Genomic DNA, 15776 nt, shown 5'->3' with positions numbered 1-15776 from the left:
TCCTCACTTCTTCCCGGACGGGGCGGCCGGGCAGAGGCGCTCCTCACTTCTTCCCGGACGGGGCGGCCGGGCAGAGGCGCTCCTCACTTCCCAGACGGTGGGTGGCCGGGCAGAGGCGCTCCTCACTTCCCAGACGATGGGTGGCTGTGCAGAGGCGCTCCTCACTTCTTCCCGGATGGGGCGCCCGGGCAGAGGCGCTCCTCATTTCTTCCCGGACGGGGCGGCCGGGCAGAGGCGCTCCTCACTTCCCAGACGGGGCAGCCGGGCAGAGGCGCTCCTCACTTCTTCCCGGACGGGGCGGCCGGGCAGAGGCGCTCCTCACTTCCCAGACGGGGCGGCCGGGCAGAGGCGCTCCTCACTTCTTCCCGGACGGGGCGGCCGGGCAGAGGCGCTCCTCACTTCTTCCCGGACGGGGCGGCCGGGCAGAGGCGCTCCTCACTTCTTCCCGGACGGGGCGGCCGGGCAGAGGCGCTCCTCACTTCTTCCCGGACGGGGCGGCCGGGCAGAGGCGCTCCTCACTTCTTCCTGGACGGGGCGGCCGGGCAGAGGCGCTCCTCACTTCTTCCCGGACGGGGCGGCCGGGCAGAGGCGCTGCTCACTTCCCAGACGGGGCGGCCGGGCAGAGGCGCTCCTCACTTCTTCCCGGACGGGGCGGCCGGGCAGAGGCGCTCCTCACTTCTTCCCGGACGGGGCGGCCGGGCAGAGGCGCTCCTCACTTCTTCCCGGACGGGGCGGCCGGGCAGAGGCGCTCCTCACTTCTTCCCGGACGGGGCGGCCGGGCAGAGGCGCTGCTCACTTCCCAGACGGGGCGGCCGGGTAGGGGCGCTCCTCACTTCCCAGACGGGGCGGCCGGGCAGGGGCGCTCCTCACTTCCCAGACGGGGCGGCCGGGCAGAGGCGCTCCTCACTTCCCAGACGGTGGGTGGCCGGGCAGAGGCGCTCCTCACTTCCCAGACGATGGGTGACCGGGCAGAGGCGCTCCTCACTTCTTCCCGGACGGGGCGGCCGGGCAGAGGCGCTCCTCACTTCTTCCCGGACGGGGCGGCCGGGCAGAGGCGCTCCTCACTTCTTCCCGGACGGGGCGCCCGGGCAGAGGCGCTCCTCACTTCTTCCCGGATGGGGCGGCCGGGCAGAGGCGCTCCTCACTTCTTCCCGGGCGGGGCGGCCGGGCAGAGGCGCTCCTCACTTCTTCCCGGGCGGGGCGGCCGGGCAGAGGCGCTCCTCACTTCTTCCCGGACGGGGCGGCCGGGCGGAGGCGCTCCTCACTTCCCAGACGATGGGTGGCCGGGCAGAGGCGCTCCTCACTTCCCAAACGGTGGGTGGCCGGGCAGAGGCGCTCCTCACTTCCCAGACGGCACCTCATCATTTTAAATTGGCTGTGCTAATAATGCTCATTGTGCTCTTCGGGGGGTGTGTGTGTGTGTGTGTGTGTGTGTGTGTGTGTTTTGCCTGAATCTGCAACCTACATTTGCTCTGGCAGTATGTTGAGTATGTGCTAGAATAGAATGGACCTAGGCAACTCTAGGGTTCTACAACTAAATACACTTACTTAGGAAACCTCCTAAATAAGTAGGCCCCTAGATATAAGTGAAAAACATGGGAATTCACTCCTTACATGGTATCTGTTGCTCCGGCAGTTCTCAAAATGTCCTTTTGGAGCATCATAAACCCATTCTTTTAGAGAACAACAAAAATATTTAAGGTTTGGTGTATTAATTCTGAAAGCCTCAGACGATAAATAATGCTAAAAAACCAAATGCTATTTGTTAGTAACTAAGTGGCTGAACATTTAAGGAGAATAGTTACCCTACAATACAAGTTAATTATAAAGAAACATATCTTTTTAAAAATACAAATACTGAAAAAAGGTCAACAATAATTCAATCAATAAATTTCACCAGTATTTGTATATGCCTAAATTGTATCAATAAAAGTTTATGGAAAAAGCTTAAGAAAGATTTACAATTCCCAAATTCACTGTTGTTTCATTAGACTAGATATATGCTCTGTAGCTTTATTCTCTTCATAGTTGGGATAGACCCACTAGCCACATGTAACTTTTAAAATTTAAAGTAATTAAGTAAAATTAAAAATTTAGTTCCTCTGTATCACTAGCCACATGTGAAATGCTCAGTAGTCACCTGTGCTAGTGGCTACCATATTGAACAGCACAGACATAAATTATTTCCATCATCAAAAAAAGTCCTATTGACAGCAATGATTTAGACTTTTAGTCCCTATAATTTTATGATAAAGTATTATGTCCACTCTTCTAACATATATCCTTGCTTGCCTTACTCAGTTGAAAACCAAAGAGTGTTTAACAGAAAGCTGAATATGTGCCCCTCCCACTGAAGAAGAGGTCAAAAAGGAAGGAGAAGAAAGGTGAGCAATGTTGGAACAGGTATTTTAAGAAAGCAAATTTAAATTTAAAAGGCTTACCGCATCTCTAGGTAGAAAGTCCTAAATACTAAATCCCTGAAATTATGTTCAGTAGACTAGGTAAAAAATATTAATATGGTTCTCTAAGCTAGAAAACACTCTAAATTTAGAGAATCTAAAATTATTTAAGAACTGTTAGAATATATCTTCCATCTATATAATTATGATTAGATTCATTCTAACTTAGCATTTTATTAAAACATTAATCACAATTCTAAATGTCTTGTCAACTACCTCAAACATTCTACTTCTAAATCTATTCACAGATTCCCTTGAGTAATATGTTTAATCAAATTTCAGAAAAGCTCACCCACTGAAAAAATTTACCAGGACTACCAATGCTGCAACAGTCAGTAAGATTCAAACACCCAGCTGGCCGAAATTCAGACTCCTGTTTTCTTGGGGAAGGAGTGAGAGAGCTTTTTGTAGGCATGAAGTAGTTCTCTCTCCTGTTTCCAAAATTTGCTCTCACTGCCAATTCACCTCAAATAGTCTTCATACCCATAATATCTACAGGGCTTATAGCGTCTATATCATAGCACTGACATGCAGAGTGGAGATAAATGTCAATCACATTGATCCTAATAGATGAATTTCAGGGAAGAACAGAATGAATTCTGCTTCGGTGAACTGGAAAAAATGTTTCCAAATAAAAACAAAGCTAACATTATCAATAAAGTATTGAAAAATTATAATATTCACAGCTCTACATAAACTTCAGCAGTCAACTTTCCTTGAAGTTAAATTCCTTCAAGTTAGCACATTAATGGAGACATAGAAGGAAATGGAAGGAAATCATAAGAGGTTTCCCAGAATTTATATGCCCCTTTCTTCACCCGTCTGTTTTAAAAGACAAAAAAAAAATTTATTTTAAAGAAATTGGATTGCCTTCAAATAGACCTTCGAGAACCTCCTACTGAGTGACTTTAGGCTCTAAGTACTAGTGGTAACCCTCTGAACTATTCTATCCAAAGGGTTTCCAAGGTATATTTTGCAATCAATTGAATAATATTTGAGCAATGCAGAATTCTGGGTAATTTGAAAATAAATTCAGTGCTCCAACTCCATTATAAAAAGTGCTAAACTACTAAGATAATTCTATTTTCAGTCCTAATCAGGTATTATCATTGGCTTTCAAATTCTGATGCTTAAAAATAACAACCAATGCTAAACTATGATAAATACTAAGAACGTTAACCCCAGCCATCCAAGTATCTAGAACATTCTATATATGAAATAAGGAAATAAGATAATTATTTCTATATATGAAATGAGGAAATAATACTTCCAAATTATTGGTTCCTATTTTCCATAGTTCTTTCTAACCAAAGATAAGTAATCTACTATATTATTCTAAGTAGTTACCAAAAATAAAATCCTAGGTGTCATGTTTAAATAAATGGGGAGGCAGGAATTGCAGTTTTCTTTCCCCTCGTTAAAAAATTCAAAGACAGGTGGTATGGTGGCTCACACCTATAATCCCAGCACTTTGGGAGGCAAGAGGCGGGGGGATCCCTTGAGCTCAGGAGTTCATAACCAGCCTGGGCAAGATGGGGAAACCCCATCTCCATCAAAAAGACAAAAAGTTAGCTGGGCATGGTGGTGCACACCTGTAGCCCTAGCTACTTGGGACGCTGAGGTGGGAGGATAGCTGCAACCCGGGAGGCGGAGGTTGCAGTGAGCTGAGATTGCACCACTGCACTCCAGCCTGGGTGACAGTGTGAGACCGTCTCAAAAACAAACAAACAAAAACCATAAAGACAATGTAGAAAGACGAAATAGACTTGGATTATTTATCTGATTGATATCAGAATAATTTAAATGTTGTAGGTAAAATATTTAGAATAGAGGTGACAGAACTAAACTACTCAAAACATTCACTTAAGATACACAATTAGTTTCTAAAATATGCACATTCCTGGCTTCATATTTATACATATGGTATTTTGCTTAATACCCAAGATGCAGAAATACGAATACATAGAAGATATCAAATCTATATGATAAAAATTGTCATATAATTTATATATACTTCATAGCCTTCTAACAGAAGTGATACATTTTTTTCCTGATAGTGGCAACTCAATTTTGCTTTGGAATAAAATAATTTCAGAACAAAGGAAATCTGCAAATATTCTCATCCTTTCTTTCAATGTGAAGATCTTGCCAAATTTTTTCAAATCAAATGAGGGACTATAAAATATGTTTCAAAACATTTTAGTAAATAAGCTATTTATCCATATCTATCATGTGAATGTACTATTCAGAAAAATTCCTGCAAAACTCTAGTATAACCCAGAAACAGATTAAATTAAATTAAGTGTAATCTTAGTTCTGGGGAGAAAAATGTGTAAGTTGCTGCACATATTTTTTTTTTTTTTTCAAAATTATGTGTTTGTTAGGTGATATTGAAATATGTATCTGTATTAAGTTATAGCAGGATATTTAGTTCTCCTGTATTACTACTGAGGTATATGTGTTCACATTTATTTATACTGAAAGACACTAATGTTCAAAAGTTAGAATAAATACAAAAATGCGTCTTGTACTTTGCTGTTTTAACCACTTGATATCTTAGGTGTACATCTTCCTTTATGATAACAAATACCAGGCCCAGACTGACTCAGCTTTAGTCATATAATACTGTAACACTCAAATGGGTTTCAAAATATAAACATCTCTGCTCTTGGATAGTTTTTTTGGGGGAGGATTATCCTTCAATACATAACAGATGCAAGTATGTGCAACTGGGTGGTAGGAGGGGATTATTTTTATTATGAAAGGGGATGGATCCTTTTCACAAAGGGACAGATCATATTTATTAAATAATTCCCTTAAAAACTTTAGATCTTGGGCCACATTTCACAAAAATTTTGGAATGATATTAAACAGTCTTTTCTCTTTTTAACAGCTGCATACTAAAAGTCACCCAATTTAACAGCCTTTAAGGCAATAATATGGAATCAAGTCTCAAATCGGATGAAATATTCTGCTGCAGATTACTTGTTGTCTAACTGCATCAATTCACTGGTTGAGCAGTCCATAAAAAAGAATTTAAGCTAACTCAAATATTTGGGAGAAAAAAAAGAAGAGAGACTAAAACATGTCAAATGTGCTTCCTGAGAAACTATGTCTCATTGCATAAGTTAAGCATGAGAATTTCCACTTCTGTAAATCTCATGTAAAAATAGCCTAACACCTAAAATAAATCTGTCATTATTTATATTATTTAATAAATGAAAGGAAATAAAATAAAAGTTGAAATCTGGGCCGGGCGCGGTGGCTCATGCCTGTAATCCCAGCACTTTGGGAGGCCGAGGCGGGCGGATCACGAGGTCAGGAAATCGAGGCCATCCTGGCTAACACGGTGAAACCCCGTCTCTACTAAAAATACAAAAACAAAAAATTAGCTGGGCGTGGTGGCAGGCACCTGTAGTCCCAGCTACTCGAGAGGTTGAGGTGGGAGAATGGCATGAACCTGGCAGGCGGTGCTTGCAGTGAGCCGAGATCACGCCACTGCATTCCATCTGGGGCCACAGAGCAAGACTCCGTCTCAAAAAAAAAAAAAAAAAAAAAAAAAAGTTGAAATCTGTTGTTTCTTAAATCATATCTTCCAGATTACCTAAAACTAAAATCACCACCCAAAATCTGAAAAACCGTAATTTTAAATTTTATTATATAGGTTTTCTCAATAACTTCCCAACACAAAGCAAAAAACACCAATCATTCCCAAAAACTACAGATACATAGTTGGGTCTATAAGTTAGAAGGCAGAGAAATATTAACTTCAAGGAGTTTAATTATGAATTAGTACTGTATGTCTGAAAACATTGGTGATACTGAAATAATACACCAATAGACATGACCAATATGATCCTTGCAAAATGCATATCTCGCTGGTCAAGCAGAAATATATCCTTTTATAAATGTTCTGAGGAACAATGCCTAAAATTATACAAGAGTTTAAAATATAATTTTAATGAAGTATATATAAAGTGTACATGAAAAGGGGAAATATGAAATCTGGCAAAAGTCTTTTGGCTTTCTTACAAATGGTATCCTTATAATCCCCCAACTATCAGAGGATGACATATTTTTCTAGAAAAAACAAAACGACTGCAATTGTATTTCCTATGATGCTTTATGTATCAGAGTCACTTGCAGATTCTGGTCTGCTGTCATCTGGCCCATCACTTTCCTTGTCCCAGTCTTTCATAGATGCTCCCATCATGAAATCATCACGTAGGATCGTCCAACCTGGGCCTTCTTCTGATTTCACTTCAGTCTGAGGAAAATTATAGAATCAAAATATTCCAAAGTCAATTCCATCATAAGGAAACAAAAAGGTACAAGCTACAAAACAAACTTTTCAATGATTAGTTTTTAAAATAGGGGTAAAACCAAGAGAAATTATAAATTGACTTACTTTATACACTATGATTATACTATGATTATATATGTACAAATGTATAATAAAGAACTAAACATTAATAAAATATTGTATGGGCTCCATAAAAGAAACATGAAAGCAAACTAAAAAAAATTTTTTGAAGTGAGGGAAAAAATATAAATCTAGGTTTGGTATTAATTTTTTAAGCACTTCTGACAACCAAAACAGACTTACAATACTATTTAACCTTCAGTGATAATTTACTAGAAAATTTTGGGCAAATTATTTCACCGCAAATAACAACTTAACAAAGGCCTTTAACCCAAAGTAAATTAAAAGTGAGAAAAAGAAACAACCTTGGTACTATGCTAGGTTTTTTAAGATGCCATCTCACTTAATGTTTTTATAAAAATTTGAACCAAATGTTCTTTATTTAGGTTATGAGCTCACTGCCTGACCCAATCATGTAATCAAAGACTAATCGCATGTTGAAATTATAAATAAATGAAGCAGGCAATAAACATAATAGGTAGTCAATTCGTTTCATTTAGTCACAGGATTTATTTGGTACTAATTACAGGCTTTCATTTCATGGTACAACAGTACCACCCTGTGGTATCAATTAAGTAATACAATAGATGCAGCACTCAAAATTTTTCATTCCTTCCACAAATATTTATTGAGAATTAGCTGTGTATCAAGCACTATGTTAGAAACATAGTGATGAACAAAACAAAGTTCTTGTTTTCAGGGGGCTAACAGTCTATACATATCTATTTATGTCAATCACAAAAATACAAAATTTTGTAAAAACCTAAGGTACAAGAACCCATGACATTTGGTTAGAAAACAGTGTCACCATTATGTGGTCATTAACTACATAAAAAACAGCTTAAAAAATATATATATATATATTTTAAAGATATTTGCTGGGTTACAAGAGATTACTTACCTAACTGCTGTAGCTTCCGTTTATTTAAAAAAAGATAGCCCTGAAACATTCATTCCATTAAAAAAAAATAAATTGAACACTATTACAAGCAAATAGGAAAACTGTCCTATTGGCTCACTCTTGTCTTCTTGAGGTCAAAATATCAAGCAGAGCTTGTGCTTAAATATAACTTGAAGACTGAATGGGATATAAATGTAAGCAAAGATTTCAGAACTGACTTAGTATGTCAAACATCAACACACTTTTTACTATAATTTACCCAACATATAGAAACAAATAAAAAACATCTGTGCTATTTAAAAACCAACATAAAACAGTTCCAATGCTTCTCACGTCACACTGATAGGAGAACAATAATGTAGGAAGATAACTGGAGTATATTAACAACTTTTCATTTCTTATTTCTACAATATCAAACCTACTCTTAAAACTGAAATTCTACTTCTATTAGATTAAGTTAGCTAGCTGGATAAAAGGCCATTTTTCCTGATTTTCACTCTGTCACCCAGGCTGGAGTGCAGTGGCGTTATCATGGCTCACAGGAGCCTCGACCTCCCAGGCTCAAGTGATCCTCCCACCTCAGCCTCCAGAGTAGCTGGGACTACAGGTGCACACCATCATGCCTGGCTAATTTTTGTATTTATTTTTTTTATTTTTTTTTTTTTTTGTAGAGACAGGGTTTTGCCATGTGGTCCAGGCTGGTTTAGAGCTCCTGGGCTCAAGCAATCCACCTGCCTTGGCTTCCCAAAGTGCTGGGATTACAGGTGAGAGCCACCACACCCAGCCAACCCAGGTTTTCTTTAAATAAAAAACTGATGTTCACAATGAACAAAAATCCACTTAGAACCAACAATTATAACACCTCTCCTGTCAAAGTAAGAATTCAAAGCTTTCAATTAAATTCGGAAAAGTGTATAGCCATATCCAAATTGCTGACTAGCAAAGACCTATCCTGACTTTGGTATTTGAGTTTACATATGAACAAGTGCAATCTCAGTGTGAAGCCTCTACGTTAGGCAAGTACACCCAATATGCCATCAACACATTACTGAAAGAGCACACTGATCCCAAGTGACTGACTCAACACAGAGTGTTTCTACAAGAGAGCTCACCCTGACAACCAACCTCTAGTTGGACTGAGCTACTCCTCTACTCCTCTCCTAGGTAGCACCAGAAAACCCGCAGGCAACAGAAGAACGAAGAAGAAAAGGGAACATGGAAAAAACTTTTTTTTTTTTTTTGAGACGAGTGAGTCTCGCTCTGTCGCCCAGGCTGGAGTGCAGTGGCACAATCTCGGCTCACTGCAAGCTCCGCCTCCCGGGTTCACGCCATTCTCCTGCCTCAGCCTCCCGAGTAGCTGGGACTACAGGCACCTGCCACCACGCCTGGCTAATTTTTTTTTTTTTTTTTTTGAGACGGAGTCTCGCTCTGTCGCCCAGGCTGGAGTGCAGTGGCGCAATCTCGGCTCACTGCAAGCTCCGCCTCCCGGGTTCACGCCATTCTCCCGCCTCAGCCTCTCCGAGTAGCTGGGACTACAGGCGCCCACCACCACACCCGTCTAATTTTTTTTTTTTTATTATTATTTTTTTTTTTTAGTAGAGACGGGGTTTCACCGTGGTCTCGATCTCCTGACCTCGTGATCCGCCCGCCTCGGCCTCCCAAAGTGCTGGGATTACAAGCGTGAGCCACCGCGCCCGGCCATTTTTTTGTATTTTTAATAGAGACGGGGTTTCACCATGTTAGCCAGGATGGTCTCAATCTCCTGACCTCATGATCTGCCCACCTTGGCCTCCCAAAGTGCTGAGATTACAGGCGTGAGCCACCGTGCCCGGCCCACAAAACTTTAAACATGTATTTCAGAAAGAAAGGAACAATAGTAGACCAAAGGAAGGAATTCACTAATTAAAATGGTGACACCAACTATATCGCATGCTTGTCTTGAAAGATGATTGCTGTAAACATGTATTTTAGGCAAGAAGAGCAACAACAGAGTAAGTACAACATTTTGCTCAATTGTCCAATGTAAAGAGTAATAAGAAGAGCTTTACAAGGGGATTTTGGTAATGTTTTTGTCTCTTGGTTTCAAGGATCAATATAGTCTATATCAGTGATTCTTAAAGTGTGATCTTTACACCAGCAGCATTATCCACATAACTTGAAAATATGTTATTAGCAATTCAAAATCTCGAGCCCTGTTAAATCAGAAACTCTAGGCATGGGGCCTAGCAATCTGTTTTTATAAGCCAGTCAGTGATTCTGGTGCATGTTAAAGATAATTATTTATTTGCTTTAAATAAACAAACATTTTTTCTTAGGGACAGTTTTTGTTCACTGCTATAAGACCAAGTATACTTTATGGCGGAGAGGGAAAGATTTTAGAAAATCCAATATTCGATTTTGTAAATCTAATGTAAGATTCAGCACTGTATGCCTTAAGTATGGACATCATTCAAGCTATCATTACAGTAGCATTTTTACACTGTGAAGCAACAATTTGGAAAAAAAAGACACAATCGAAAATTTATAAAAACAAGTGTGGGTTAATACATTTTAAAAACAGATATGTTAGATGGCATCTGTCAAGATGGCAGCTCAAGAAAACCTTGTTTAAGGCCAGGCGTGGTGGCTCACACCTGTAATCCCAGGAGTTTGGGAGGCTGAGGCGGGCAGGTCACTTGAGGTCAGGAGTTTCAGACCAGCCTGGCCAACATGGTGAAACCCCATTTCTACTAAAAATACAAAAAATAGCTTATGCGTGGTACCACAGGCTTATAATCCCAGCTACTGCGGAAGCTAAAGCGGGAGAATCACTTAGGAGGAGGAGGTTGCAGTAAGCCGAGATCACACCACTGCACTCCAGCCTGAGTGACAGAGTGAGACTCTGTCTCAAAAAAATAAAGAAAACCTTGTTTTAAAGGCAGCAGAATGACTCTTTAAATTCTAATGCCTACATTTGCTAAAGACATATGTAGAAAGAAAAAAGACAGAAGGCACATGCTAAAGTGGCAGTTTGAACATAAACAACTAGTCTTGCTCAATTGCAATACTCAATAAAACTACACAAAAATGATTTGTTGTTTTAAAGACAAAACTCAGAAGGACAAGATCAGAAAAGACAATATCAACACAATTTTGAAGGTGAAGGAGATGAACCAGAAGACACCAGGAAAGTTAAATCCTAAGACTGCAACTGTCACACTGACAAAACCAACCCTATTTACACTGCAGAATCTGCAAAAGAAACAGAAACTGGCAGTATGTATCAGGGACTTCTGGAAGTTAAGGGTTGAAGTGGAAGAACCAAAATAAAAAGCACTGGGGTGAAAGGTATGTTCTGAGAAACATTTAGTTCTCTACTTCCCCATCCCTTTCCACAATAACCTGGCAAAATACCCGGAGGTTTAACTTCTGAAGAGGTAATGGGCTTGCGCAGATGAGGGCATAGGTATAGAACCGAAAATAGGATTAAGTTACACACACACACACACACAGCAACCAGATATGGAATCCCAGCTCTCTTCCCACACTGGGCTCCCAAAATGCTGGTAGGCAGAACTTTTTCTTCTAAGTAGGAGATTGGAAGAGTTACTTTATTGAAAACCTGACCAGTTGCTAATAAATTCACCCAGAGAACCCTACAGTGAAATTTAAGGTGGATGACATCGATATATCCATAGCTTCCAGTTGAATTTTTTGGTCTATTTGTTCTAATCATGAACACACAACTAAGGATTATAAGAAAGAAGAGAACAATGCAAACACAAAATTTAGAAAACGACTTGCAGAAAAAAAAATCTCAAGAGAAAAAAATTTAGGGAAAAATATCATCAACAACCTCAAAGAGTTAAAATATATTGCATCCATAAAATCAGAACAGTTGCTATTTGATTTTACCTTGTTTATGTATTATTTTTGAGATGAAATTTCACTCTTGTTGCCTAGGCTGGAGTGCAATGGCGCATTCTCGGCTCACTGCAACCTCCAACTCTTGGGTTCAACCAATTATCCTGCCTCAGCCTCCCGAGTAGCTGGGATTACAGGCACCTGCCACCAAGCCCAGCTAATTTTTTGTATTTTTAGTAAAGACGTGGTTTCACCATGTTGGCCAAACTGGTCTCAAACTCCTGACCTCACGTGATCCACCCGCCTTGGCCTCCCAAAGTGCTAAGATTACAGGCCTGAACCACTACACTCGGCCAACAGTTGCTATTTTAAAAGAAACATCAGGAGAATAACAAAGAGCTTAAAATTAGAAATATGGTGGAAGAAACAAAACAAAACGAAACAAAAAACCACATTATAAATATCAGAAGATAACACTGAGGAAATTGCCCAGAAAATAGACTAAAAGAAAAGAGATAAAAAATAGAAGAAAAAGATAACTAGAGAACCAGTCCAAGAGGCCCAGTATGCAAATAATAGGAGCTCTACAGACAGAGAAAAAATGTACAGGAGGAAATTAATGAAATACTTTAACAAAATTTCCCAAAGCGAAGGACACACATTTCCAGATTAAAAGCAGCCCTCAAGTGTCCAATACAACACAATGAGAACATTATTGTAAAATTTCAGGACAACAGGAACTAAAAGAATATCCCATAAGCTTCCAGGAAAACAAAAGTCACATACATACTAATAATCAGAAATCAAAAGATTCAGATTTTCCAATAGCAATCCTGGAAGCAAGGAAGCAACAGACAAATACTTTCAAAATGTCAAAGAAAAATAGTATCCAACCTAAAATTCAATATTGAGACACGTTATTATTGAAATGTGAATACTGAACAGAGGTATTTTCAGACATACGAGGTCCCCAAAAGTTTACTTCCAATGCAGCCTTTCTCAGGACACCAAGGATGTTCTTCACAAACAGATGGAGTAAAAGAAAAAGAAGAAAACATGGGATAGAGAAAATAGGAGTCCCACCACAGGAAAAAGAAGGAAACAGCCAGGATGAGAATGAATGGAGATTCCAAAATAACAACTACACATCAAGCATGAAGGACAACCTGCAGCCAAGTGACTCCGTGGGACAGCATGCTGAAAGCGGTCATCACCATGACATCTGTCACTGTATGTTATTTTAACTTGACAAAACCACTGGAGAATATGCTTTACCAAAAGAGTGAGAGTGGACCAAGAAAAAAAGGAAGATCCAAGAACCCAGAAATAGGGAATTCAATCCAGGAGAAATTCCAAGGATCGCAGAAAATTTAAGTCCCAGATGACAACAGTGAAGCAACCCAAGAAAGCAATCAGGGGATACAAAGGAAAATAGAGGCCTCTAGGAAAGAATATCTCAGAGAAAATAATTACAATAGATACATTGAAAAGTAATAGATACATTGAAGAATTTGACTTTGAAAAACTAAATTAATTAAGGAAATTAAATATGAAAAGTCAAGACAATGATTAACTTCAGGAAAACCAAATAGAAAGAAAACATACAAATATGGAATATTACAACATTCAGCTGTAAATAATTTTTTCACATGAATAATAAATGCTGAATACTGATAACATATAATTGTAAACTAACTACATTGAGTGGCCAAAGGAGAAGAGACTGTGTTAGATAATTAAATCTTTGCCTATTATAACAGAAAACTAATAGATAATGCCTCAAACTGATTAATCAAAAGATACGACTATATATATATGCACATAAGTTAGTGATGGCAGTGGCTGACCATCCGGAGTGGCTGCTGCCAATCGCACCAGTTGCAGCAGGGAGGTGCAGGCGGTGGTAGCAGGAGCGGAAGCAGCAGTGGCGGCGCTGGAACCCTTGTGCCCCGCGTCCCTGAGGCAGACAATTGTGTCACACCCACGCTCACACAGCCAGGCAGGACCCGCTCCCAGGCCAGGAGCCTCTGCCATAGCCTCAACCTCATTGCCGGCCGCGTCTTGGGAACCCGCGAGTAACAGGCCGAAGGTGCAGGCAAGACTCAAGGGGCCAGCCCCCAGAGTGTCGGGCTCATTTGTGCGGGGCTGGCAGGGGCCATGCCACCTGCAAACTTCCCTGCAGCTGCTGCCGCAGGGAAAACATGGAGTAGGCAGGCAGTTCCCAGGCCCGCTCCTGGGAGTCACAGCGATGGGGCCAGACTAAGTCGCCCACCGGCGGAGGAGCAGCACAGTCAGGCACGGAGGGACAGGCTGAGAGGGGCCAAGAGGAGGACTTGGGCCTGGGACATTGCCAGGCTCCACAGAGCTGGTGGGAGCTGGGAGCAGGCAGAAGCCCCGCCCTCGCAGGCATAGCTGCAGCAACCCAAGTCCCGGCTGCAGACCTAGGTATGGCTGCACTCTGGAGTGGAGGGGGCCAGGAAGGCGCCCCCTGCCCCTGCAGGCTCGGAGTTGTCTTCTCCCACTGCCTGGTTTCTCCCCGCTCCCAGTGCCCGCTCCGATCTCAGAGCAAGGTCGGAGAAGAACTCAGGCACTGTTACAGCCCAGCTGGGTGTACACACACTGGGGGCAGTGCTGACATGCCAAGCCCCTGCCCCCTTGGCCCCCTCCGGACTTTGGGTGCCAAAAAGCATGAGAGGGAGGCCGAGGTGGGGCTAAGGGCAGCTTAGCACTGACCTGCAGGCACTCCTTGGCCAGAACAGTCTGGGCGCCATGAGCAGTGGCAGGAAGCAGACAGGCTGCTGGGTAGAAGGGGGAGGGTCCCCGGTGAGGCCCCACCTTCAGGCCAGGGAGGGCCCGAAGCCTGGGGACCGGGCTGCCAGTCCTGGGGACCAGAGTGGGAACTTCTAGTGCTTTTTCTGGGCCCACCCACGGTAGCCCATGGACAAATTGGTACGCAGTTCCTCTCCTCTAAGGCCCATAAAAAGCCCCGAACTCAGCCAGACCCAGAGTCAACAAGACCACCAGCTGCAGAGAGGAGCTATCCACCCCAGGGTCTCCTCTGTTCTATCGCTCGAAAAAGCTCCTCTTCATCTTGCTCATCCTCCACTTGTCTGTGTACCTCATTCTTCCTGGATGCAGCACAAGAACCAGGGACCTGCCGAACGGCGGGTCTAAAAGAGGTGTAACACAAACAGCGCTGAAATATGTCCCTTGCTCACCACGTTGCAGGTGACAAGGAGAGAAGAAGGAGAGAAGAGCTGCAGCCCTTCGGGAAGCCGACCTAGGAGCTCCCTGAGCCAGGACTGTGACACCTCTTTAGGGCTCTACAGTTACTGGCATCTCCAAGCTTCCAGAACGCCACGACGTTCCCTGGTGTCAGCCATGGAAGCTGTTTACAGTATACCTGGCCCAGCTGCAGCATTACAAGTAGCCGGCGCCCATGCCATTGCCTGGAGCTGTGGTGCCTGGCTGTGTTCAGTGGCAGGACCCCACTCTCGCTCATACATTCCTCGCTCTTGGCAGGCGTCGGATCCAGGCTAGTAGTACGAGCCGAGCACAGACTGCCAGGCTGAGTGGGCAAAACGAGCCATAGGACCAAGCAAAACAGGCAAAGGCACCACTGGCCACAGAGGTTTCCAGCTGGTGAAGCGACACCCAAGGATCCTGTAACATTAGGAATACAGAGATGTATAAATGCCAGCAGGACTATCTAGAGAAGTAAGAATTAGTTGCCCCTGAGATAGGAGCTATGAAGAGTAGGCAGAATGGGGGTGGAAAACAACTTTATTTTATAATAAACATTTATGGCAAAATGTGGCTTTTAAAACTACATGTATAAGTAAAGAATTTTAAAAAAAAAAAGGACAGCAAGAAACAGAAAAAAAAAAAGTACACCTAAACCATTTCCACAAATCCTAAGTTCCCCAAGCTTCTTTTCTACCAAGATCGTCCCAAAAATATTCTAAGAAATCCTTCTAGTTTTATCAACAATGATGATTCTGCTTTATTTCCTAACAATAAATGAAAAAGGGTCAAACACAGTAAGTATACTATGAAGTCATTGTGTGCCAAGCACTTTATATAATACTGCCTTATTTCTAATTCTCTTAAGATTCCTGGCCAGATAGCAAGTATCATGCTTACCTTATAA

At 42.2% G+C, this 15776-nt stretch overlaps 2 protein-coding genes across 4 annotated transcripts in view; both read right to left on the bottom strand.

The window, feature by feature from the left end:
• Positions 1-5970, bottom strand: part of TGFB2 (transforming growth factor beta 2) — a 114886-nt gene extending 108916 nt beyond the window's left edge. For both annotated transcript variants that reach the window (XM_063613936.1, XM_063613935.1), the window contains exon 1: positions 1358-5970. The gene's annotated coding sequence lies outside the window, so the exon portion shown is untranslated. The remainder of the gene's footprint in view (positions 1-1357) is intronic.
• Positions 5971-6090: 120 nt separating this feature from the next.
• The window catches only part of RRP15 (ribosomal RNA processing 15 homolog), a 46451-nt gene continuing 36765 nt past the window's right edge, over positions 6091-15776 (bottom strand). For both annotated transcript variants that reach the window (XM_055233838.2, XM_055233840.2), the window contains exon 5: positions 6091-6726. In XM_055233838.2, the coding sequence (XP_055089813.1) occupies positions 6583-6726 (144 nt within the window). In that variant the 3' untranslated portion in view covers positions 6091-6582. The remainder of the gene's footprint in view (positions 6727-15776) is intronic.

The sequence above is a fragment of the Symphalangus syndactylus genome, chromosome 19 (genome assembly GCF_028878055.3).
Source record: "Symphalangus syndactylus isolate Jambi chromosome 19, NHGRI_mSymSyn1-v2.1_pri, whole genome shotgun sequence".
NCBI lineage: Eukaryota > Metazoa > Chordata > Mammalia > Primates > Hylobatidae > Symphalangus > Symphalangus syndactylus.
The sequence above is the reverse complement of the archived record's forward strand: the minus strand, read 5'-3'. Positions and strand labels throughout refer to the sequence as shown.